Genomic DNA, 25,818 nt, shown 5'->3' on the forward strand with positions numbered 1-25,818 from the left:
TCAGCATTTCCAAAAAGGCCTACAGTGTTCTACAGACGGAGAATGCACATTTTAGCAAGCTTCAAAAAGTGCCCTGCACGATGGACTAATTACACAACTTCACCACAATCCTTTAAAATCCAGTTTGCAAAAATGCTTAAGTCAAGATCCGCCGCTGTTAAGTCGCCTTTTTTGGCGACTTAAATTGGTGGCTCAAAACCTGGAATGAAACGAGTTTTAAGCTTGGCTTAAAGTAAGAATAGTTTCTGCAGCGCAAAACTCGGCTCAAGCCACTGTCTAAGCCCGGCTTGCTTAAAACTAGTTTTGAGCTATGACATGACCTACATTGAAAGTCAACAAACTCATTTCAGTAAAGTAGGCTTTAATAAACTTAAAACGTGAATATCCTGCAATTGAAAACTAGCTTTAAAGAATGTTAACAGAAAGTATTAAATGACAAACTAAAACAAGACTCTACTTAAACTGCCGATTGCACTGCTACACTGTTAACTGAAAACTAGAGAATGAACCAACACGAAAGAAACCAAGAGAAGCCAAGTCAGGCAATCGGCAAACCCACACTGTGCTGTCGGCAAGAGAGATGTGGTGCGTGACGACACGCGCTACACCACATTCTCCCCCGCCAAATAAATTTCGAAAAGGACCAGACAAGATGTTGACTCAGAAGCCATATCTTTCTGGTGACTTTCGAATTCTAGTAGAACGTCTCAAGATAGGTGTACTGTTGTCAGTAAACCCTTCATTAGTTGATGTGATCGGGTTTGTAACATCACAAGTAGGCCTACTGTCTTCGCGAACGTCAGTAGTTAAATTCGAAGGAGCGTCTGTTAACGGCGTGTTATAATCGTTTGTTAGTATGTTATGGATTTCAGGTTCTTCCGGCACATTTAAGGTAAGATCCGTCGTTGTAGAAAGGCGTTCTTCTGCATCAACCTCAGTTTGAGGAGAGGGTGCCAAATCCGAAGTCGAAACAGTCGCCTCTCTTCCACTTTGATATCGTACACGAGCATAAGTAGGATTCGCATTGAGTAATATTACTGGATCACAGACAGGTTCACCTTTATTACGCACAAAGCGTCGCAATAAAACTGTTTTACCGGAGTCCAAAAGCCACGAAGGCATTGCCATGCCATACATGGCTCGTCGTGCAAATGAGAATAACCTCTCGTGGGGTGTTTGATTAGTCGCGACACATAGCAATGACCTAATAGAATGCAAAGCCTGTGGAAGGACTTTCTCCCAATCGTCCTCCAGAACATGGTGCGTTCTCAAAAGAAGTTTTATTGTTTTCCATACCGTTTGGTTTGTCCTTTCGCACTGTCCATTTCCTTGAGGATGGTAAGGTGATGAGCAACTAGTAGCTATTCCACGCGTAGAAAGAAAATCTTTGATCTCTCGGCTAGTGAACGCAGTTCCCCGATCGCTGTGGATGTAAGCAGGGAAACCAAACAGGCAAAATAAGTTAGTTAAACAATCAATGACGGACTCGGAAGACATTCTTTTGCATGGAAACACAAATGGGTAGCGGCTATATTCATCTACAATCACTAACAAATAGGGCTTCAAACCTTTAACAGGACCCTTAAAATCAACAGATAGTCGTTCCCATGGGTGCGTAGCTTTGATAAGAGTTCCTCTTGGTGGTTTGTAAAAACGCGGTTTGAGTTCAGCACAAGTTTGGCATTGGTTGCAAATTGCTTTAGTCTCTTCGCTGGTGTACGGCAAGTTGCGGGATCGAATAAAGTGATACAATCTAACATATCCTGGATGTCCAAGTGATTCATGTAACGAAAGCAAGTCTTTGCCAGGGCTCAGACTTGCAGACACTCTTGATAGTGCATCAGGGGCTATGTTTTCTTTTCCGGGCTTGTGACGGATTTCATAATGAAACTGGCTTAGCTCTAGACGCCACAACAAAATTTTGTTATTTTTGATCTTCCCACGGTTGCGTCTATCAAACATATACGAGATCGATTGCTGATCGGTGACAAGTGAAAAGGTGCGACCCTTTAAAAAATGGGCCCATTTTCGAACGGCTTCAATGATAGCTGTAGCTTCTTTTTCGATAGCCGGATACTTCTGTTCGCAGTTACTCAGGGTGCGGGACATAAAAGCGACAGGGCGACCGCCTTGGGAGAGGATTGCGGCTATAGCGTAGTCAGAAGCGTCACTTTCGATGTCGAAACTTAGGTCATCACGAATAGTTCCCAGACTAGCAGCCGCCAATTCTTCCTTTAGTGTTTTAAAAGAATTCAAAGCATTTTCGTCCAAAGGTATAACAGCCTTTAAGAGTGGACCAGCCTTCAATGAAAATCTTTCAATCCATTTGGCATAGTACGCAAACATACCACAAATTCTTTTCAATTCTTTCAGAGTTTTTGGTGGAGGCATTTCCAACAGTGGTCGAAGTCGTTCAGCGTCTGGTTTCTTTTGGTTGTGCGAGATTTGGTAGCCAAGTAAATTGATTGTAGATTGTCTAATGTTCGATTTGTCTTTATTAAAAGTAAATCCACTCTTCTCTGCAGCATCAAGCAAGGCATTCAAGTTTTCATCATGTTCTTGTACAGTTTCCCCTGTAACGGTCAGATCATCTAAATAGGCGTAAACTTTCTTCAGATTGTATCTTTTGATGAAGTCATCCATAACTCTCTGAAAGGCAGCAACTCCATTTGTTACACCAAAAGGTAGTCTTTTGTATTGATACAAATGGCCGAGAGCTTCGAATGGTGTAAATGGTCTTTCTTCTTGCAAGAGGGAAACTTGGTGGTAAGCGGACCGCAGATCAAGAGAGCTGTAGATTTTATCTTTTGCAACCTTGTTGACAATGTCTTCGATTCGCGGAAGGGGATACGCGTCCAAAAGTGTAAAACGGTTCACGGTCTGTGAATAATCGATCACAAGGCGGCATTTATGTTGATTCCGGACAACAAGCACCTGCGATCTCCACGGAGATCTTGAAGGTTCAATTATGTCTTCGGCTAATAGTCTTTCCACCTCCTTTTCAATATATGCGACGTCATCTTTTGAATAAGAACGGGAAGGGGCTGCAACAGGTTTATAATTAGGTTGCATGTATTGAAAAAGACTTGGTGGATCCACGCGAGCTGAGGTAAGTGCTACGAGCTTCGGTGTTGCTGCGGAAATTACAAGCGGTTTTTCGGGGCCACAAAACTGAAAGGTGACTTTCTCGTGTTTTTGAAAGAAATTTTGGCCTAAAATCACATCAGCACAAGAGTTTGGAATGACATCGAAACAAGTCTTTGGATAACTTCTATCGAGGAGTTCAAGATGCAAACAAGCGCAGCCATCGGTCTTGACCAAGTGATGGGTCGACGCCATGGTCACAGTGTGAGGTTGTTTCGTAAGGTTTATCTTCAGCTTGTTTACCAATTTTCTATCAATAAAGTTATCCGAGGCACCTGAATCCAGCAAGGCTTTAACTGGATGTCCATTTACTAAAGCGTCCACCACTGTGCGATGCAGGCAGTTAGGAGCTCCAGCAAAATATAACGGGCCTTTGTGCCTGGAAAGCATTGACGAGTAAAGAGAATCCGCGTTAGCAACTGGGTTTTCTGCAGCAGAAGCCAAAGATACTGATGAACTTTTACTGCGACAGGCCTTGGAGAAATGCCCTAATTTTCCACAATTGTAGCATTTCTGTTTGTGTGCTGGACAGGAACAACGGTCATGGAGTGGTCCGTTACAAAAGTAACATAATTTTCTGGTTTGTACCTTGGACTTGAAAGTGGCAGCAGAAACGTCGTGATCCTTGTGCTCTGGACGCATGTTGTTACCTTCTCGCGCATAATTTGTCGTTGAGGCTATCGAAGTGTTTGCAGCTTTCCCCATGATGCAAGATTGTTGTTGTGCTCTTTCTATACTGTCGCTCAGTTCCGAAGCACTTTGAAGGTCTATGTTATTTTCTTCCAAAAGACGTTGGCGGATGACAGGAGACTGTAAGCCATTTATGAAAGAATCGCGAATAAGCTGCTCTTTATACGTTTGGGCAGAAACGTCGTCAAAAGTACAGTCCTTAGAGAGTAGTTTCAGCGCTCTAAGGTATTCCAAGACCGTTTCTCCACTGGCTTGCTTTCGGCTGATTAGTAAATGCCTGGCGTAGACATTGTTCTTCTTCTTTACGTATGTTCTCTTGAGAGTATCTACAATTGCATCATAGTCGTCAACAGGGCCCACAAGAGGGGGGGACAACCGGTGCATTGCACCGGGGCCCGGTGAGTTCAAGGGGGCCCGACAAAATATCTAAATTCACGCGTTAAAGTTGATTTCAACAATTTTGCATAAAATATTGTTTTTTATATTAGTTCCGTATGTCGATTGGGCCCCCTGGTGGGTATGCCCTTTTTTAAAACTACAGAATTTTCAATTTTTTGAGTTCAAGGAGCCCGACAAAATGTTTAAATTTGCGTGCTAAGGTCGATTTTGCATAAAAAATTGTTTTTTATGTTAGTTTCGTATTTCAATTGGGCCCCCTCATGGGTAGCCTATAGATGCCCTTTTTCAAAACTACAAAATTTTCAATTTTCTGAGTTCAAGGGGCCCGACAAAATGTTTAAATTTGCGTGCTCAGGTCGATTTTGCATAAAATATTGTTTTTTATATTAGTTTCGTGTTTCGATTGGGCCCCCTCATGGGTATGCCCTTTTTCAAAACTACAGTATTTTCAATTTTTTGAGTTCAAAGGGCCCGACAAAACGCTCAGGTCAATTTTGCATAAAATATTGTTTTTTATATTAACGGTAGTTTCATGTTGCAATTGGGCCCCCCTCATGGGTATGTCCTTTTTTAAAACTACAGAATTTTTAATTTTTTTAGTTCAAAGGGCCCGATAAAATGTTTAAATTTGCATGCTCAGGTCGATTTTGCATAAAATATTGTTTTATATATTACCGGTAGTTTCATATTTCGATTGGGCCCCCTCATGGGTAGGCTACCATATGCCCTTTTTCAAAACTACAGAATTTTCAATTTGTTGAGTTCAAGGGGCCCGACAAAATGTTTAAATTTGCATGCTCAGGTCGATTTTGCATAAAATAATGTTTTTTATTTCATATTATATTAGTTTCGTATTTTGATTAGGCCCCTTCATGGGTATGCTCTTTTTTATGACTACAGAATTTTCAATTTTTTACTTTCAGGGGGCCTGACAAAATGTTTAAATTTGCGTGCCAAGGTCGATTTGCATGAAATATTATTTTTTATGTTAGTTTTGTATTTCGATTGAGCCCATCATGGGCATTCTTTTTTAAAAAACTACAGAAAACATATATTGCAGTGTGAATGAATATTTCAGTTTATTTCAATGTTTTAATTTCAGTGTTAGTGTTTTAATTTTAGTGGTGTTTCAATGTGAATATGTGGGTGTGTACGGTATGTTTTAATGTTTCAATGTTTTCACTTTTTCAACGTTTTAATTTCAGTGTTAGTCTGGGTGCTTTAATGTGAATATTTGGGTGTGTATGTTTTAATAAGCAATTGATTGATCAGGTTAGGTTAGAGTCATTACACAGAAGGTATTCCATGCATTTTTCTGACATCTTGTCAATTTATGACACAAGCAAGCAGTGACAGTTATGTGTAATCATGTTGAACTGGTACAATTTTAGTTGTAGATAATCTTGTTTAGTGTGATATTTTAAGAGTTCAGAAAATAGTAAACAGTAGGTACCGGTATTGAAATATTGTTCGAATTGCTTAGCAAGAAGTCGTTACTGTCACTTTTTCAGTACAAAAATGCTCAAGTGTTTTTTTTGGATACTAATTATACTGAAATCATGGAGCTTCTCTAATATAGCCTGAGACAGTACAGTATTTTTGAGTTTTTAGGACTTGAATGATTTTGCTATATTGGAATGCAAGCAAGTTTCGTGGAGGCAGTGCTGGAAAATAATTTTGTCCTTGTAGCAGGGCCAAATGATATAGCAGTCTAACAAAAATAAAAAAAAAGTTAAAAGATTAGTGAAAGTGTGATTTTTTGAGTAAAAAATCATAGATCTTTACTTCTGTTGAAATTGAAGTATGATACAGTTTCTTTTAACTCTAGACAGAATCAGAAGTGTCTTAGTTGCAGTGCAACTTACTTTTTCCAGCACTGCAGAAAGGTGTTGATTTTCAAAAGTATGTTTAGTATATAAACAAATATTTTTTTATATATATATCTTAAGTTTTCCTTTTCATTTGTTTTCACTAAGTATTTCTTAGCAGTCTTCTCCAGCCAGGCCAATCCAATCTTACTCTTGAATTTCAGGAACAGTGTCAATATTGACTCAAAACAGCCATTCTGTAGTTATGCAGGGTATTTGTAAAGGTATTGATACATAGTATAGTGAAAGATGTAGGTACATTTACATTGATAGCACTTGAAAATAGAAATATATTCAACTTTGTTTTCTACTGACTGCTTGCTGTAGAAATGAAGAGAAAGTGACCCTCAATCGTGCTTGAATGCAGTTTCACTCAAACAAGCAAAGAAAACTAAAGGAGTAAAAATAAGAAGCAGCCTATTGATCCTGAAATGAAGTTGGTATATAATATAATATATTTCTTAATGTCATGAACAATAGCAATGCATTCATCCAAGTTTGGTCTCCTAGTCTCTGCTGATTTTAAGGTCAGAAATAATATTGTACGGTATGTTAATGTAAAGCTGTATGCACACATATGCAATGCTACGTAATATGTCAGCCATGCTGGATAGTGTTGCCATTTTTATCTTCAAAGTGGATATTTTTACCCAGTTTTTGCCATGGTTGCAATCAGATGTTGCCAGAGTTAGGATTAAAGTTAGGAAGGGTTAAGGTAAGGGTTAGGAATAAGGTTAGGGTTTTGATCTTTGCCCAGGACTAAACAAAATTTCAAAAATATGATACCGTACAAGTTTTTGTTTTCAACAGCTATGATATAAACTTTTCCTCAAATTTGGGCAGAATTCCTTATCTGGCAACACTATTGAGGCTATATTTACACTACATAGTGTAACTATAGCCACAGCCTTTTATCTTTGTGTATAACTAGTGTGTATCTGTGAATTTAAAGTCATAAACACCAGTACAATACTGCATTCTTTGTGAAATGGTGGATTGTTAATACTTTAACCTAATGTATTCTTTGTATTATTTTTTAAACAGGTCTGGTTTTAAAATAAAAACACTGTGCAGAACACCATGTATGCATTGGCCTTGTGGATTAACGCGCACCGCAAATTTTGCTTGTGATTTGTGAGATATCATGCGACATGTCGCGTTGGGGGGCCCGGCAGCAACATCTGCACCGGGGCCCGGCAGGGCTCTTGGAGGCCCTGGTCGTCAACTTCCTCGACATAGAGGTATACCTCTGGGGACAAGAAGCTACGTATTATTCTAGTTTTGTTGATATTAGGAGTTCCTTCCTGGCGAACCTCTTCAAGTGTAGCGATGTAGTCAGTGATAGTCTGAAACCAGAACTTGAAAATGGTAGGGGCGTCAGCGGAGTTAGGATCAACTGAAAGGTCTTTAGGACGAGGAATATGTCTGTCCATCTTTCTGATTCTTGCTTAAATAAGTTTATTAAATTGGCATGACCTACATTGAAACCAACAAACTCATTTCAGTAAAGTAGGCTTTAATAAACTTAAAACGTGAATATCCTGCAATTGAAAACTAGCTTTAAAGAATGTTAACAGAAAGTATTAAATGACAAACTAAAACAAGACTCTACTTAAACTGCCGATTGCACTGCTACACTGCTGAAAACTAGAGAATGAACCAACACGAAAGAAACCAAGAGAAGCCAAGTCAGGCAATCGGCAAACCCACACTGCGCTGTCGGCAAGAGAGATGTGGTGCGTGACGACACGCGCTACACCACAAGCTACCTTTCATTTTTTTATAGTTTTAAAACCACATATAGCGATAATGCTCATCTTTCAGCTCATTGTCGAGTAATAATACAAGTGTCAGGTATACAAAGAGCAATGGAACGGAAGGGCATCATGCTATGTTATAATGATGTAACCTACAGTGATACAGAATTTTTTGTCGTGAATATTATGTTGAGGCAAAAATAAAAGATTATAATTAGGCTAGCTTACATGACCTTAAAAGGGCACCATTGCCCCCCCATCCACACAAAAATTGAGGGCAGGGGGGGAATTCGCTGCCCCCCGCTTCCGGAGCCCCTGGCTATTTGTAGCCTACAAATTGTTGTCTACTACATGCTTGCTAGTTGTTGTCAACATGCTTTGTCTTACAACAGGCTACTAACTTACTACCACCAACTGGAAACTGCGTTTCAAATTCAATTGTGATGTAACATAAGGTATTATGATGTCATTAATAAAGCATCCCTAATTACACGAACAACTTCTAAACTTATAATTACTTTATTTGTCGGGTAGGTTTCAAAAATCACCATTGCAAGTCGAGTGACGTCACACTTTGCGTCAAAAACGTGGCTTAAAACCAGTTTTATTATGAAGCGCAGCTCAAAGGGTGGCTTGGCCAAGCGACCTTGCAAATTAGTTTCTGCAGCGCGCTCAAGTTTTAAACCGAGCTTGACTGAAACTCCGCTTGCCTGAGAAGAGCTTGGCGTTAAGCTAGGTTTATTTTAAGCTACCTTTCTGCATTCGACCCTTAGGGTCGAATGCAGAAAGGTAGCTCAAAACTAGTTTTAAGCAAGCCGGGCTTAAATAGTGGCTTGAGCCGAGTTTTGCGCTGCAGAAACTATTCTTACTTTAAGCTTAGCTTAAAACTCGTTTCATTTCAGGTTTTGAGCCACCAATTTAAGTCGCCAAAAATGGCGACTTAACAGCGGCAGATCTTGACTTAAGCATTTTTGCAAACTGGATTTCAAAGGATTCCGGTGAAGTTGTGTGTTCGGTGGAAGTTCCTGGCCATGATGCGAAAATATTTGTAATGCGTAATTTTGCATCAACAATGCACTGGGTATTTATTGAGAAATAGCCTTTCCTGTTCCAGAAAATTTCAGCGTTTTCACCAATTGCATCTATCACATAAGGAAAATAGGCAATACCATAAAACTTCTGTTTGGTATTTAGAATTTCTGCTGGCGATGATGGAAACTTTATGTATGTGTTTTTCCTTGCAACAATATACGCTGAAACTTTTTTTACTGTACGCAGGGCCGTAGCCAGACTGCAGAGCAAGGGGGGCCCAAATGTTTTTAGAGGGGGGCGAAAACATTTAAATGGGCAAAGTCATTATATCTGTAGCTGTTGCTCGAGAATGTTTGGATTTTGCCAGGGGGGCAAGGCCCCCCTGGCCCCCGGCTGGCTACGGGCCTGACTGTACGGCATACAGTCGTTTGGTGACATTGAATCAAGTCACCATCACTCAGTTTAAAATGTCCAGTTGCATAGAATCTTAAGGTAACAAGCAACTGTAGCATTGGTGAGAGGGATTGACTTCGCTCTGTGAAACTATCGGATAGTTGCTGGCACAGTTCTACTACAACAGCTTTGCTAAATCTGTAGCGTGCATGAAGCTGGTCATCATCGTAATAATCAAATGGATTTTGTGCATCCCTATAAATCATCCTGCGTGATAAGTTAACCGTTGGTTCTTCATCTTCAATGAATCTTTCAAGCAAGTCTAATGTATCCATAAAGTCCCGTATGTTATTGCTAAAAAGTAAACCGTTTTCTGGTAAAAAATAAACAAACGTTTGTTATCCTCCTCTTGCTAGCAAACAAAATATTGGATGTATGATTAACCAATGCTTATCACTTCGGCAATTTTATGTTTTTGTTGTAAAAACTATTTCCGAAGTATACCTGCAGAGGCTGTAGTACACATGCAGGTAAGCTATTTTATGGCTATACATTCAGTAAGATGAGGCTCTGCCTTTCTACAACCATTTTTTATCAACGAAGTTCTGTAGATATAAAAGAAAAAACTCTACAGTACTTGTACAAGTTGCTGTTTGTTCATACTTGCTAGTTGATTTTTTGGCTCTCATAAAGAATCATCTCTCTCTCGCCATTGTGTAGACTTCAATAATACTTTTAATTTTTATTAATAGCCTACCCCTCCCTATTTAGCCCCTTGACAAACCTCCAGATAGTTTTGGTTCACTGCTATTTTTCAGTTACAATGTTGTTAAAAAACAACTGCTACTTGTAGCCTACAAATTGTTGTCTACCACTACATGCTTGCTAGTTGCTGTCAACATGCTTTGTCAAAAATCACCATGGCAAGTCGAGTGACGTCACACTTTGCGTCAAAAACGTGGCTTAAAACCAGTTTTATTATGAAGCGCAGCTCAAAGAGTGGCTTGGCCAAGCGACCTTGCAAATTAGTTTCTGCATCGCGCTCAAGTTTTAAACCGAGCTTGACTAAAACTCCGCTTGCCTGAGAAGAGCTTGGCGTTAAGCTAGGCTTATTTTGAGCTACCTTTCTGCATTCGACCCTTAGGGTCGAATGCAGAAAGGTAGCTCAAAACTAGTTTTAAGCAAGTCGAGCTTAGATAGTGGCTTGAGCCGAGTTTTGCGCTGCAGAAACTATTCTTACTTTAAGCCTAGCTTAAAACTCGTTTCGTTCCAGGTTTTGAGCCACCAATTTAAGTCGCCAAAAAAGGCGACTTAGCAACAACGCATCTTGACTTAAGTATTTTTGCAAACTCGATTTCAAAGGATTCCGGTGAAGTTGTGTAATCAGTCCATCGTGCAGGGCACTTTTTGAAGCTTGCTAAAATGTGCATTCTCCGTCTGTAGAACACTGTAGGCCTTTCTGGAAATGCTGAAGCTTACTAGAAGCATTTCATACGACCAGGTTAAAGAGAAAATTCTGACCAGATTTATTTGAGTTACATGTGGAATACATACAACTGTAAGATAATAATAAGTTATGAATGCTAATAAACAAAACATGGAAATTAATACTGGTATGCCTACAACAGTACTACCAAAAAAAAACAGATCCAGCAATTACACAGAGGCAGAAAAGAAGTTACTACTGGAAATTGTGAATGATGGAACGTTCAACTTCTTTCACTCTATTGAATGCAAACAAACCGACAAAGTCACCACCAAAATGAAAAGCAATACATGGCAAAAATTAACCGATATATTCTGTTCGAGTACACAAGGGCCGCAGAGAGAAACAAAGCAATTGCAAAGTTTATGGAAAAATTTAAAATTTCGAGCGAAACAACACAAAGCAGCTATTCGTCGAGAAATTTTTGCAACAGGAGGGGGGAAGCCCATCATTGCTCCTGACGATATTGCGGAAAAAATTGCAAGTAAGTGTAGCATTTTACCTTTTACAATATACAGTACTTGCTTCAAACAGAGACATTTATCAATAATTTTTACACACACAGGCATGATCCCTGCTCAGATAGAAAGTTTGAATAATCCCTTTGATGATGATGCTGAAGTTGATGCTACAATACCGCCATGTAGCACCCCTGCAGCTGATGAAGCCAATGTGGACGTCCTTTGTGGTAAGAGTGATATCAAGTGAGGTTTAACCTATCTCATTATACTATTTCATCAGAAACCTGTCTTTAAAGATTGTACTTCATTACAAATTCTTTCAGTAGTACACACACAGAATCCTTATCAAGAAGTTGTAATTCCCAACAGATTGACAGAAAACAAAAACCAATGATACCATAAAACTCAGAAGCTGATTTGAGTAACAAGAACAAGCATTGACAATTTGCATAAAGTTAACCAATAGCACAGATGGATAGTCAGTACTGCCACAGAATAAACACTGGTACTAGAAAATGTGTGAACTACTGTTGTACATTATCTTTTTTCTTGCAGGTGAAGAAAGTCAACAAGACGACAGTGATGATCCAAGTATCACAGTGGTGTTACACCCAGTTGATGATGATAATGAACAAATAATGGGGTCTAGCACTTGCAAAAGTGTGAACGCTCCCAAGCTAAAGCGGAAGGCAAGTACTTCTATAGATGCGCTGAAGAGAGAACTGCTCCAAACTGAAATTGCTGTTAAAAGACAAGCACTGGAGTTGGCCAAGGAAGAACACTTGGCAAAAATGGCCAATTTCAAGCTGCAACGCAAGCTCATGATAGAAGAACATGAAGCTAAACTGTTCAATTTGAAAAAATCACAGTAGACTTATCCATTGCGGTGTCCGACGTTTTTTCGTAAACAGTTGTTCGTAAAACAATTGTTCGTAAACAATTGTTCGTAAATAATTGTTCGTAAAATTAATTCTTCGTAAAACAATTCTTCCTAAAGCATTTTTTCGTGCATGCAGTTGAAATTTGATGTATACGAAGAAATGCTTTACGAAGAATTGTTTTACGGATTTCATTTTACGAACAACAGTTTACGAACAATTGTTTTACGAACAATTGTGTTACGAACAACTGTTTACGAACAATTTACCTATAACGATTCATTGCATTGGTTTTGTTTGTAAATTCGACAATAAAATGTACAGAGTTAACAGAAATGATGGTAATGCAGCAGAGCAACAGAAGTCCTTTAAGAAAAGTGTTCAGTGATAAACTGGCTTCGAAACAAGTTGCCTTGTTGATTGTTGTCATTTTGATGTGAATATCTTGAAACGTCTTCATGGAAGTCCGTTCCCGTAATCATATCATTGTGAGAGATAGCAACATTGTGCAGACAGGCCACTGCAACAATGATAACCAATGTATTTTCTAATTTGGTCCGCAGCGGCGTTCTCATGCAGCGGAATCTTTGTTTAAGAACACCGAAAGCTCTTTCCACAACTCCTCGTGTCTTGATATGGCTTCTATTATAGCGCACTTGTGCTGCACCTAATGGGTTTTGCAGCGGAGTCAGTAAATAACTTCGGCAAGCGTAACCACCATCTCCTAGCAGTATTCCATTAACATTGCCTTGTTGAAATTGGGAACAAATCCAGCTATTATCAAAGACCCGTGAATCATGGGTTGTTCCTGGCCATGATGCGACAATATTTGTAATGCGTAATTCTGCATCAACAATGCACTGGGTGTTTATTGAGAAATAGCCTTTTCTGTTCCGGAAAATTTCAGCGTTTTCACCACCAGGTGAAACTATAGGTATATGTGTGCAATCAACTGCACCTATTACACGAGGAAAATTGGCAATAGCATAAAACTTTTGTTTGGTATGCAGAATTTCTGCTGGCGATGATGGAAACTTGTAGCATTGGTGAGAGGGATTGACTTCGCTCTGTGAAACTATCGGATAGTTGCTGGCACAGTTCTACTACAACAGCTTTGCTAAATCTGTAGCGTGCATGAAACTGGTCATCATCATAATAGTCAAATGGATTTTGTGCATCCCTAATCATCCTGCGTGATAAGTTAACCGTTGGTTCTTCATCTTCAATGAATCTTTCAAGCAAGTCTAATGTATCCATAAAGTACCGTATGTTATTGCTAAAAAGTAAACCGTTTTCTGGTAAAAAATAAACAAACGTTTGTTATCCTCCTCTTGCTAGCAAACAAAATATTGGATGCATGATTAACCAATGCTTATCACTTCGGCAATTTTATGTTTTTGTTGTAAAAACTATTTCCGAAGTATACCTGCAGAGGCTGTAGTACAGCATGCAGGTAAGGTATTTTATGGCTATACATTCAGTAAGATGAGGCTCTGCCTTTCTACAACCATTTTTTATCAACGAAGTTCTGTAGATATAAAAGAAAAAACTCTACAGTACTTGTACAAGTTGCTGTTTGTTCATACTTGCTAGTTGATTTTTTGGCTCTCATAAAGAATCATCTCTCTCTCGCCATTTTGTAGACTTCAATAATACTTTTAATTATTATTAATAGCCTACCCCTCCCTATTTAGCCCCTTGACAAACCTCCAGATAGTTTTGGTTCACTGCTTTTTTTCAGTTACAATGTTGTTAAAAAACAACTGCTACTTGTAGCCTACAAATTGTTGTCTACCACTACATGCTTGCTAGTTGCTGTCAACATGCTTTGTCAAAAATCACCATGGCAAGTCGAGTGACGTCACACTTTGCGTCAAAAACGTGGCTTAAAACCAGTTTTATTATAAAGCGCAGCTCAAAGGGTGGCTTGGCCAAGCGACCTTGCAAATTAGTTTCTGCATCGCGCTCAAGTTTTAAGCCGAGCTTGACTAAAACTCCGCTTGCCTGAGAAGAGCTTGGCGTTAAGCTAGGCTTATTTTGAGCTACCTTTCTGCATTCGACCCTTAGTCAAGCAAAAAAACTTTCCAAAAATCCCACTAAGCAAAAAAATTCAAAGCGTCAATGATGTTTTTTAATATTTTATGCTTCAACGCTGCATTAGATAGCTTCAGCTGTATGATTCGGATGGGCTTTTGTTTGTTGTTTGAAAAAGAAATTTTAACTGATTTGTTGTTTCGGAGCATAATGGTCGAAACATCTAGTCAACTTGAGCAAAAAGAATAGAGCCAAAAAAAGAAGAAATCATACTCATATGAAAACAAACGCTTCGAAAATTAAACTGTCTTCATTATCAGTGCAAGTAGGCTACTGTTGCTCTATCCTTTTTGCTCAAGTTGATTTGTTTTTATTTTTTACGGTTGTATGTTTCGATTCTGCGTAAGATAGTTTCAACTGTGTGGGTTTTATTACTTTCATCTGCCGTTTGTTACTTTTCATGAATAATATCTTGAGTCGCTTATAGAAAGCGTCGCTATAAGAAGATTTCATAGTAGGTTACGATTAAAAAGTTGTCTGGCCCAATAACTCATGTGTAATTGACAAAGTGGCCCGCGACCGCAAAAAGGTTCGTCACTCCTGGACTACCTCGTCTACCTGTGTTTCTTCGTCGTATGAGCTGTTCTTCGGGACTATATGTTTGGGCATGATGTCATCAGCCACTCTACAGTCTCGTCATCCAGGGTCTTCAGTCCAAGCGTTCCATGTGGTGGTTGATGGATTGGGCAGTCATGGACGACATGATCTACTGTCTGGTCTGTGGCGCCACACTCGCATCCCGGTGAGGGAGCCAGGCCCCATCTGCACATGTCTGAACGAAAGTACCTGTGTTCAAAACTATATAACCACAATCTACAAAAAAAATCGCTTTACAAAAAAGAACCTGAAATTTCTAAAAACATACAGCTTAGTGGGGGAACAAACACAGGATTGTGGCGTCACAGACATCAAACCTGATAGAACACTGCGAAATTCTATCTCGCTGTTGACGCGACCTTCTTTTTGTCCCTGGTACACCGCAAAATCTTATCTCGCAGTTTACACAGCTCCTTTCTGTACACGACCTCGCTTCTTGACGCGGAATGCCTATAATCTCTCCCAAACAAATAATTTGACCACTACAAATAAACTGCCATAAACTGAAAAACAAACGACCAATTTTTGTTTGGGGAATCAAGTAACTGTAACTAGTAACTGTTGAAAAACGCTAAAATAGTAGCTAGTTACTGCTTATCCTTACTTTTTCAAAAAAGTAACGAAGTTACAGTTACAGTTACTCAAAAAGTAACTAGATATGTAACTAGTTACTTTTTTAACTAGTTACTGCCCACCTTTGCTAGTGTGTTAAATATGTTAAGTAAACGAATTAAAATTGAAACCAAGCTAATTAGTCTAAATGTATGCTTTTAAAAGTAACATATATGTTTCTGTACACCCGTAGTTTAGAGACATGTAGTCTAGCTCTAATGTGATAAGTGATCATGGGCAGAAAGTGTTGTGTTACTGGATGCAGATCTGGTTGCGATGGAAATGAACAAATTCCAATGTATCGCTTACCCAAGGATAGTGAAAAGAGAGCGCTAGTGGAAGTCAATAACATGAGATAACATGCCAGAAAGCAAAGATACTGATTACATGTTACGTTGACGCATACGGCGTATGGTTTTTCGAACGTTTGCGTTTACGCTGACGGCGTCAATATTTTTTGTATGCGCGTATATCACTGTATTTAAGTGATTCCCTTGAGGTACAGAATTGTATTTCAAATGTACAAGTTTAGTTAGTAAAAAAGCAAAAACTGCATATCAATGTATGGGTTAATAAGCATTATGAAATGTCATGTATGTTGGGTGTTTGAAGTACGAAGTTTATTGCATTAATTAATGAGTGCTTGACTGCTTGTGTACTGAAAATTTTGGTTGTTCTATGTGGAATGCAATAAGCTGAGGTAGAGTAGTTTCAACTTTTTGTGGTATTGTTCTCTGTTTCTTTTGTGCTGCCAACAAGTAAAGCACATTCATTTACAAGGTATTATATAAAATATAAATGCATCAATTAAACAAAAAATTATAATCTTCTATGACGTCATGAACAACCCGCATCACCCCAAATAGTTGCTAGTGACCCATGCTTAGCAGTAAAATATCTTGAATCCAAAAATATGTTGTCTTATTGAAGGAATGTGTATTTATAATACCATCCGCTTTCAGTTTTTGACTGGGGGCGCGTGGTGTTCTGGCCTGTTATAGAGATAGACATGATCTTGCTTGACCAAGCACTTTATATGCAAGCTCGCTCATTTTGCACTTCATGACGCTTTCTGTGTGGCAACATTGTCCTGCATTTCATATTTTTTCATGCGCATAACGAAACCAAATTGCTACGATTTCGAAATGGAAGACAAAAGATTTTTTTGTTTCAAGAAAAGACCAAAATTGTTCAGATTTCCCGCTCAATGCATACAGTTGACCACCAAACCAACGTGGAAAAAGAATTTAGTATGTAATGTAGTAACTCATAAAAATACCTTCATCCTCTTTATCCTTAAAACTAGTAAAGTCTGCACGTCGCAAAACAGCCAACTTTCACTCCATTGATTTTAAACTGGCTGACTTCAGCATACAAATAAGACAAAAAAGCGCTCAAAACTTTGATGTGACCTAAAAACTATACAGCTGATGTCACAAATGCATTTGTAAATACAATACTTCGTTGGTAACAATGCTTTTATAAACTTTATTAGTGACGCATTATTGGAATGTCACTGCTATTTCTTGTCTTACATCCGACATGTCAAAACAGAAAAGTTTGAAGTGCATGAATTACGCAATTTAAGTGACCAAGAGCACCTAACCTACTCCCCCTGATTGCTTGATACTTCAAAATTCAGTAAAGATTTTAAACAAACCTTATGAAACGTTTTTTTTCAAAAAATTTATGTAACTTCAAAATGATTGGGGATGCACTTGCCCCCGTGCCTATTAGACGTAACTGGGCTCAAAGCATTTGAGACAGTTTGTCAGAAAATGAAATGGTGCTTAGTTGTCCTATCTGTTCTTGATCTGTCCCCGATAGCTCAATTGATTAGCGCGTCACTTCTGGAACGAAGAAGCTTCAAGATCAAGCGGCGCTGGTTCGACTCTCGGGGTGTGCGCTTGAGCAACGCACGTTAAGGACTGCTCTCCATTCAGCGGCATCTAATGGATGGAATAGTTCCCCTGTAACAAGAATTCAACAATCGGAAACTTCACTCTGTCAATCTCGGTGACCGGGCCGCGAAATATTTTTTCCCACGAGATTTTTGTCTCATTTGCATATTTTGGTAAAAGTTTGTATTAAAACCGTGTGAATTCAGCGTTTTCTCGTTGGCACGGTTGGTTCAGTGGTTTCATCCTTGCCTAGTGATCGTCAGAACAAGGGTTCGACGCCCGTCGAAGTCAAATTTTTTTTTTTCTTTAAAATAATTTTTGCGGTGCACAACAGCTTTTCAAAAAAGTAGGGTTAGGGAAAAGTTATATTTTATTATGATTGCAGAATTTCATTGGCAAATAGTTATTTCGCAATCTGAATCAACCAATCTCTCAAAACACTTTCGGAAAATCTTACTTTTAGAATGACTAGAATCAATGAGACAGAAATCTGGTGGGAAAAAAAATTTCGCGACCGGGCCTGCATCAGTGATTCAAAGCCTCTACAAGTATGCGAAACTGTCAGGATTAAGCTCTTCAAGAAGCTTTCCCAGTCCGAGGATAAAAATTCAAATCAATCAATCAATCTGTAAGCAAACTTCAAGGTAAGCACACCCACTAATTAAACTTTGAATGTGATTTAATTGTACAGTACTATCAAATTTTATTGAAATCTACTGCACTTTACGTAAATAGACTTAAATATCATAGTCAAAGCGAAGATTAATTTTGAAATGCTTTTGTTTTGAAGAACCTAATAGCCATTTTTGGACACAGTTTGGCAAAATACAAATTTTTTATGGTAATTTTTCCATTGCCTGACTGACAAGCAAACGTTTAATCAATTAGACTAAAAAAAAAATAAAACTTTGAACATAACGTATTGTAATTGACCCATGCATTAAACTAAATTTTAAAAAATACTATCAGAAATCACAGCAATAGGCTACAACAAAACAATAATAATAAACATTTTATTTGAGACCATTGCGACACTGCAATTGCATGTACCGCAGGGTGATCAAGCCAAGTGTAGACAAATATTTATAGAAATAACAGTACATCCAAACAGGAAAAAAATTACACATGTGAAGAAAAATACAAAGAAAAGTATAAATAGACAAAATGTACTCTTGTTTTTCATTCGTACTCCCTTTGCTTTCACCAAACGCCTTAGTCTGCTGTGCATTTGACTGTATGAGGCACGCAGCCACCAGTTCTTTGGACAGACGAAAAGTTATTCACTGTCCAGGCTGTGCATAATCATCAGAATGACCGTAGCCTATTTATGCAAAGAATAAAGAAGATATTCCACCGAATGAAAGGCTGATGTTCCGGAAACAGAAACTAGCCCCTGGGATGGTTTGGGGTGGCGTAACTTCAACTGCTGAAGAAAATCCCCTCTTCTTCATTGAAAAGGAAGTAAAAATTAATCAACATGTTTATTTGAAAATATTGAAGGAGAAATTGATTCCCTGGATCAATGCAACGTTTGGAGAAGACGGAATAACTCTTCAACAAGATGGGGCTAGGTCTCACACAGCGAATCTTGTCCAGGACTGGTGTAAGGAAAATATGGAAGAGTTTTGGCCAAAGGAACTATGACCTCCATCTTCTCCTGATTTAAACCCAATGGACTTCGCAATATGGAGTATCTTGAAGAGTGAAGCCTGTTCTTCAAATCATTCAAGTGTTACAGCTCTGAAGGCAAAATTGCGCACTTGTTGGGAAAAAATATCATCAGACACCATACGTGCCTCATGCAGTCAAGTGCACAACAGACTAACCGTTTGGTGAAGGCAAAGGGAGGATATGTTGAAATATCTGAGTACATTTTGTTTATTTATACTTTTCTTTGTATTTTTTAATATGTGTAAATTTTTTCCTGTTTGGATGTAGGCTACTGCTATTTCAATTAATATTTGTCTACACTTGGCTTGATCACCCTGTATATAGCCTACAATATGCAGCAACACACAGCTGAAAGCAGCAAAATGTTTAACTTCATTCATTGAGCCCTTATAAAGCTTGATTTTTGTGCCACAAAAGACTAAAATTAGTTTGTACCATAGAAAGACTGTGAGATAAAATTAAATTGTTTTTCGGGAATGTTTAGCGAAAGATAATTACCAGGGAGATTTTTACCTGAGGAATCTTTTGCAGCAGAATTTGACAGGGAAAATATTCAAGAGAATGGATTTTTTTCCGGGGGATATATTTACCGGGATGATTTTTACTGGGTGCATTTTAACTGATTAGCGATTACTACTTCGTTTTATAAACATAACTGTGTTTGACGACAGTTTAACGAATTATATGACAGGGTTATTTTGATATATAGCCTACATGATTGATTTAGTGGTTCTTAGTCTTTTGTCTAGTGGTCAAGGGCACCACCTTGAAATCACTAACCAGCTCTTGCACCCCCGCTTAGAATGATTGAAAAATAATAGTCATCTATATTTTATACCTAACTTTAATGATTTAGCATTTCCGTTCAACCCCTCGAACAGATTTCGCATTTCCTTGGTGGTGGTGTATCCCTGGTTTAATTGATTATTATACTTCGCTTGAAAGGAAAATGCATCGACTTGGCAAACACTTTCATCTCAAAGTATTAATGCATAATTTTCTGATAAACACGTAGATTAAGGCCCGTTGAGAGGTTAAATTAGAATTGAAACCACTGACATTTACACGCCTCAAAATGACACCTCTCAACAACTAAGTTACCAAATAAAAAGAAATACTAGTGAAACCATGCAAAGAAGCATGCTTCTCTCAAAAAACAAGAAAATTAACTTGGTGCTCATGCATTATAGCAAAGAATATGCAGTGTTTTGTTTCCCGGCTTTTTGTAAAGTCTGGGCTCCTAAATCATTCAGGGCACGGGTCTAAACGCACTTCCTGGGCCTCTCTTTCAAAACTACTCGGTAACGTTAAAAATTAACAAACTGCAGGAAAGATATTGCAACATATTTGCAAAGTAGGCTACAAAGCTTTTGCTCCCAAATCAGGGCTTATGTCAATAACTATTCCTTCTTGACCTGTAATAAAATGTGTTAGCTTGTTTGCCATTTGACAATAAACGTGTGAGGTAGTAGCGTAGTACTAACTTGCATTCAACAGAAAAAAACTGGATCAGTTACAATAAAGTTTTACCCCGTCATGCCCAACCTGCTACCACAGTCTATCGAAAAAACCATCAAACATATCAATTTGTCCAAATTGCGAAAAAGCAGGCCAATTGTTGATCATTTGATTTTTGACTGTCCATGGACTACACTACCTGGTGGTTTCAACACAGTTTCATCATCATCATCATCGGCCATGCCTGAATAAGGCGTCGGCTACCGTGAGTCTCCACAACGATCAATTGTCTATAGTTCTCATTAAGTTTACAAAATCGTGGTTTCCGTGAAAATCTTGGTTTGTCCGTGGTGAAAGATTTTTGAAGATTTCTAAACGTGAACGCCCCCAGTACCTCTGACCAGGAAGTCGCCCCATCATTGCCGAATGTTCAATTCCGCGTTTGCGGTAGACATGCCCGATAAATGTCATTTTCCTTTTTTGATAGTTGTGATGAGGACGCCAGGGGTACACCCAAAGCATCTCCACACTTCTTCGGTAGGGATCTTATCCATCCAGTTAATTCCCATCGTTCTCAGTAAGAATCAAATTTCTGCACTGTTGATCATCTTTTCTATCTGCTGGCATATAGCCCAGGATTCACAGCCATATAGCAGAACTGACCAAACTTACACAATTGTAAAATTCTTATTGTAGTGTCTAAAAAGAGTTAGATTTCAGTGTTTTGGCCAATTTGATGAAAGCTTGTTTGGATTGTGCAATTCTTGATTTTACATCATTCCAGCATCGACCGTCACAGTAACTATAGAATCCAGATAGCTGAAACTATTTACTGTACTTATGAGGCCGGTGTACTCTGTATTTTGATTGTGCATACCGGAGTTATTTCCTTTGAGGAGATAATCATGCAGAAGGTTTTCATACCATTCAAAGTAAGTCCAAGGTTTTTCACTTTGCTTGATGATTATGTAGAGTAAGTCTTGTAAACTGAAGTTATGTGGCGATTGGTATCGTGTCGTCTGCGTATTTTACGTTTTTAAAATTTTGTCCTCCTACCGAGCTGCCTTCTTATTCATCTAGATTTTGCATGATCATTTCGCCGTATAGAATGAGAAAAGATCAGGTGAGACTACGCACCCCTGCCTAGCACCTCTCCAACCTTGTGTCCACCTTCTCAGCTCACCATTTATCTACACTGCTGCTAATTGATCCCAGTAGAAATCTCAGAGAAATCGGAGATCTTTACCATCTGTGTCTCAGCGGTTAAGCATCTCCATAAGTGGCTCATGTCTGACACGGTCGAAGGCCTAAACACAGTTTACCAATGCAAAAATATACTTAAAAACTGACTAAAAGACAACAAGCTTCAGGTGTGAAAATGCCAAACGAAACTACTATGACTTTCGTTCCAAATGCTCTGCGATTCGCACAAAAATCTAACTTCTTGACATTATTTTATTTTTTAAGAATCAATTTCGCTATAACAATATTATCTTCAACCCCGCCCAGCCAAAACATTTTTAAAGTGAATTGAACGTCTCAAGACGTCTGTAGACGTTGAATCATTGCAAAAAAAGACAGATTATACATTATACAAACTGGAAGAAGACGTGTAAAAAGTATTGCTGACATTAAAATGAACCGGAAAAATATTTATGCGAGATGAGTAAATCTACTAAACCAGCGGTTCTCAAATTGCAATCCGCCAAACTTTTCAGTGGGTCCGAGAAAGCTTCCGAATTTTCAACATGGTTGATAAATTACAGCATTAAAAATATGGGAGCTGGTATACAAGTCCAGTCTCCCCCCCCCCCCCCCCTTGGCAACTCATGACAAAGAGGAATTGACCAAAACATGTGGATTGAAGTGTGTGAACAGTAAAGCAAAGGTAAAGTAGTTTCACCCTATATGTTTGGTTGAGTCCTGTCTTTGTCATGAGCTACCAAGAAGGGGGGACTTGTATACCAGCTCCAAAATATGTTACATTTTATTTGTGTATTGGGACAGTAGACAGATAAAACCAAGCAACCATACGGCATTGAACATAATACATTAAACTGAACACAAACTACGAACGTTTTCGTCCAAACACATGGTAGCCCTTTTCAAGTAACGAAAAGTAACTGATTTTACATCATCTACATTGAAAATAAATAACTGATCTACACAATGGATTGAGAAAAAAAAAACGAAATGCATAAGAATGAAACGACAAAGCAGGGGAGAAAGACACATCACATGGCGGTTAATTGCGCTAGGCAAAACGAATTATTTTAAATGTAGATGATGTAAAATCAGCTTTTTTGTTACTTCAAAAGGGCTAATAATAAATGCGTATTGCGGAAAACGTTCGTAGTTTATAGTTTATGTTCAGTTTAATGTATTGTGTTAAATGCCGTGTGGTTGCTCGGTTTTATCTGTCTATGGTTGAAGAAAGTCATCTCTTTACCAAAATTGTATTGGGACAGTGATTCTCAAACTAAGCGTCGCGACGACACGGTGCGTCGTTTGAAATTTCAAAAGGCGTCACACAAAGGTTCGGTTTCCTAACAAAAAGTTCATATAAAAAGTTACATCGTTTTTTAAGGTTGTGTATGTTCAACTTAGTTCTTTTGAGACAGCAGATTGCTGATTAATGCTTTGTTTAGAAACGCAAATGTTAGTCAGCCGCCCTCACAGTTTTGCCGTGTCTGTGATTGCAACAAAATATTGATTACAAATGAAAAAAGAGAAACGTTCTATGTAAAGATGGCAAAAGTTCTATTTATTTTCGTTAAAATTTATAGAAAAACACCAAATCAACATATAGCTTAGCCTACATTGCTGATTTTTGATCATGTTTGACAAAATGTAGTGCATTGGTCATGCATTTAATAATTGCATGCTAATACTAGTTTAGTTTAATTGTGAAACTTTATCCTCAGACGGACTAAGCCTTGATTGGTTATTCCTGGTAGTTTCGCATTCTTGAGGCTTTTGACGCAGGGCCGGATCCCGAAATTGACAGAGTGAAATTTTCCGATTGTTGAAATGTTGTTGCCGGGAAATTATTCCATCCGGGGCCGTGTGAGCACTATCTTGGGCCACCTCCCGAAACCACTAGTGGGCCCCCTAACCCCTATATTTAGTGATAGCGCTTAAAAATAGGGCAAGAAAGCGTTAGTTTAAGGCGGAAAACTCTTTCAATGTAGAGAAAAATTTACATTCATCATTTTAGCAAAGAGTAAACTACTTTCAGATTTTCTACAACAAAAAACACAATTTATAAGCTAACCCGACATTGCAGCCGCTGAATTATGTAGAAAAAAAGTTAGGGAAAGATCATAGTTTTAAAGTTTATAAAATAAATGGACAATGTAATACTTATTGTCCGAAAATGTAAAGTCATAAAGGAGGTGTGGGGCTTGCACCCCGAAATTTTTTTACAAATGTAATCTTGTTTTGATCACTTTTTGGGTATTTTTAGAAGCAATGATATTTTTGTTTTTTTTTTAACAAACGCATTTTGTATACAAACTGTTTTTTTTAAGATACGCATTTTGTATGACCATAGCTGCAACCATAGGTCGCTATGTAATCAAATTCATCAAATTAAAATAAGATTTTGGTAGATGGTTGGCGATTGGGTTTAAAATGTAAGTTGGCCTACCATTTCAAAAACATCTTTTCACAATCACAGAATAGATAGATTTAAATAATTTATTTCTTAAAAATTTGTATTGCCTAGTGAAGTGTAGCTTTTCAGCAGGTTAGAACTTCGAAAATTCATTTAAGGTATCCCCACCTTCACTTATGGCAGACATGTGCAACCGGCGGCCCCTTGGCTGTACTGCGGCCTGCCATGTTGTTCTGCGCTGCCCGCACGACATTCCGAATAATACTGAAGTTGTATAATATTATGTATACTAGTTATCACAAACTATATCTCATTGTTTCCAGCATTGGCGTAGAATTGGATTGAAGGAGGCGAGCAATGAATCGTAAAAACTTTGTGAATTCCACCTAATCTTCACATCAAGAGTGAATTTTCCCCGGCCATGTAATATTGCGCTGAAGTTTTGTGATACAATAATGATGTTTTGCAATTCACAATGCAAGTTTAGCACTTAGATGTGTGTGGAACAGTGTTGCCAACCTTGTGTTTTTCCCCAAACATATAGGCTTGCATTTTTTTGAGTTGGGATTTTTTTACATTTGCAGGTTGCTTGTTTTTTTTCAACTAGCTTTTTAAGGTTTTAGGCTTGATTTTGAAACTGAAATGGAGAATGTTTTTCTGTTGTCAATGTCATGTCATGGTGCGCGAAACGTTAGTGAAGCAATAAATCAACCTGTTTGTCGTTGCTTTTACTTTCACATTCATCAGATGAACGCTGCAACTAGTGCTAGAAACGATAAGTGTCCTGATGAACAGCCCAACTTTTCAGTATTCGTTTGCCAAAATCCCCCAATTTCTTCTAGTTTTCTCAGAACTTCTTGCTAGTTTTTACGCAATAACCTATTTAACCTAACTTTTCATGGTTTTTAAACAAATTTGGAAGATGTTCCACTTTGTAAGGAGTATATTGTCAACATGGGTTTCAACAGCAAGAAAGTTCCAACCATCCAATCATCCATGTCCGATTGTCCGTTTTCATTTCAATTTTATTTCGTATTACACTGATCCTTAACAGCCAAGAATGCATGCCTCTTGGCTGTTTAGTATAACAACTACAACAGTAGGCGTACAACAGTGAAAAAACAAAAACATTTTTTTAATTTTAAAAAAGCCTGTAGAATAGATCTCTGAAAATCTGTGATGGGTCACTTTGCAACCTAGGGCCTGATACCTCTGATTTGTGGTTGATGAGAGAAGTAACCAACATCAATGCCATCATGTCAATCCGTTTCAAAAAGTAATTGATTAGTCCAATTTTGAGCATACAGCTGTAGTTACATGCCAAACCAATTGCACAAAGCAGATATTGTTAATGCTATAATTTACCTTTTAGACCACGTTGTGGATTTATGTCCAACTGGCTTTTTTAGGAGGATGCCGTACATCTGAGCTCCTCCAATTCTATCCATATCAAACGCGGATGGTTTTCTGGTCAGAGGTTTTGACTTATTTGTTGCCATCTTTTATGTAGTTATATAACAGTTTTTCGTTAACGTATAGCTTTATCTGAAATAGCAATTTCTTTTTAACTGTTGAAGAGATTATGCTCTAAAACGGTAACAAAGTAGGCTATGGCAGAACAACAAGCATAAGAACAAATAAACTGTCCAAGTGATGACTCGGGCATGCTGAGGATCTTTTTAAGTTTGTTGCCTTGATACAGCAGGTAGGCCTACAGTAGATCAGTGGCGTAGCCAAGGCGAGGTTTTTGGGGATTTCAAC

General features: G+C 38.3%; 2 protein-coding genes across 2 annotated transcripts in view; both read right to left on the minus strand.

Annotated features, from left to right (window-relative positions):
- The window catches only part of LOC145769531 (pleckstrin homology domain-containing family D member 1-like), a 162,581-nt gene extending 136,986 nt beyond the window's left edge, over window positions 1-25,595 (minus strand). The window contains exon 1 of the mRNA XM_082581181.1: window positions 25,423-25,595. Within this exon, the coding sequence (XP_082437307.1) occupies window positions 25,423-25,556 (134 nt within the window). The 5' untranslated portion in view covers window positions 25,557-25,595. The remainder of the gene's footprint in view (window positions 1-25,422) is intronic.
- Window positions 661-1,497, minus strand: LOC145768243 (uncharacterized). Its single transcript, XM_082579729.1, has one exon. The coding sequence runs from the start codon at window positions 1,495-1,497 to the stop codon at window positions 661-663; it is 837 nt and encodes a 278-aa protein (XP_082435855.1).
- Window positions 25,596-25,818: the final 223 nt, after the last annotated feature.

Source organism: Aplidium turbinatum, chromosome 4 (genome assembly GCF_918807975.1).
Source record: "Aplidium turbinatum chromosome 4, kaAplTurb1.1, whole genome shotgun sequence".
In the NCBI taxonomy this organism is placed as follows: Eukaryota; Metazoa; Chordata; class Ascidiacea; order Aplousobranchia; family Polyclinidae; genus Aplidium; species Aplidium turbinatum.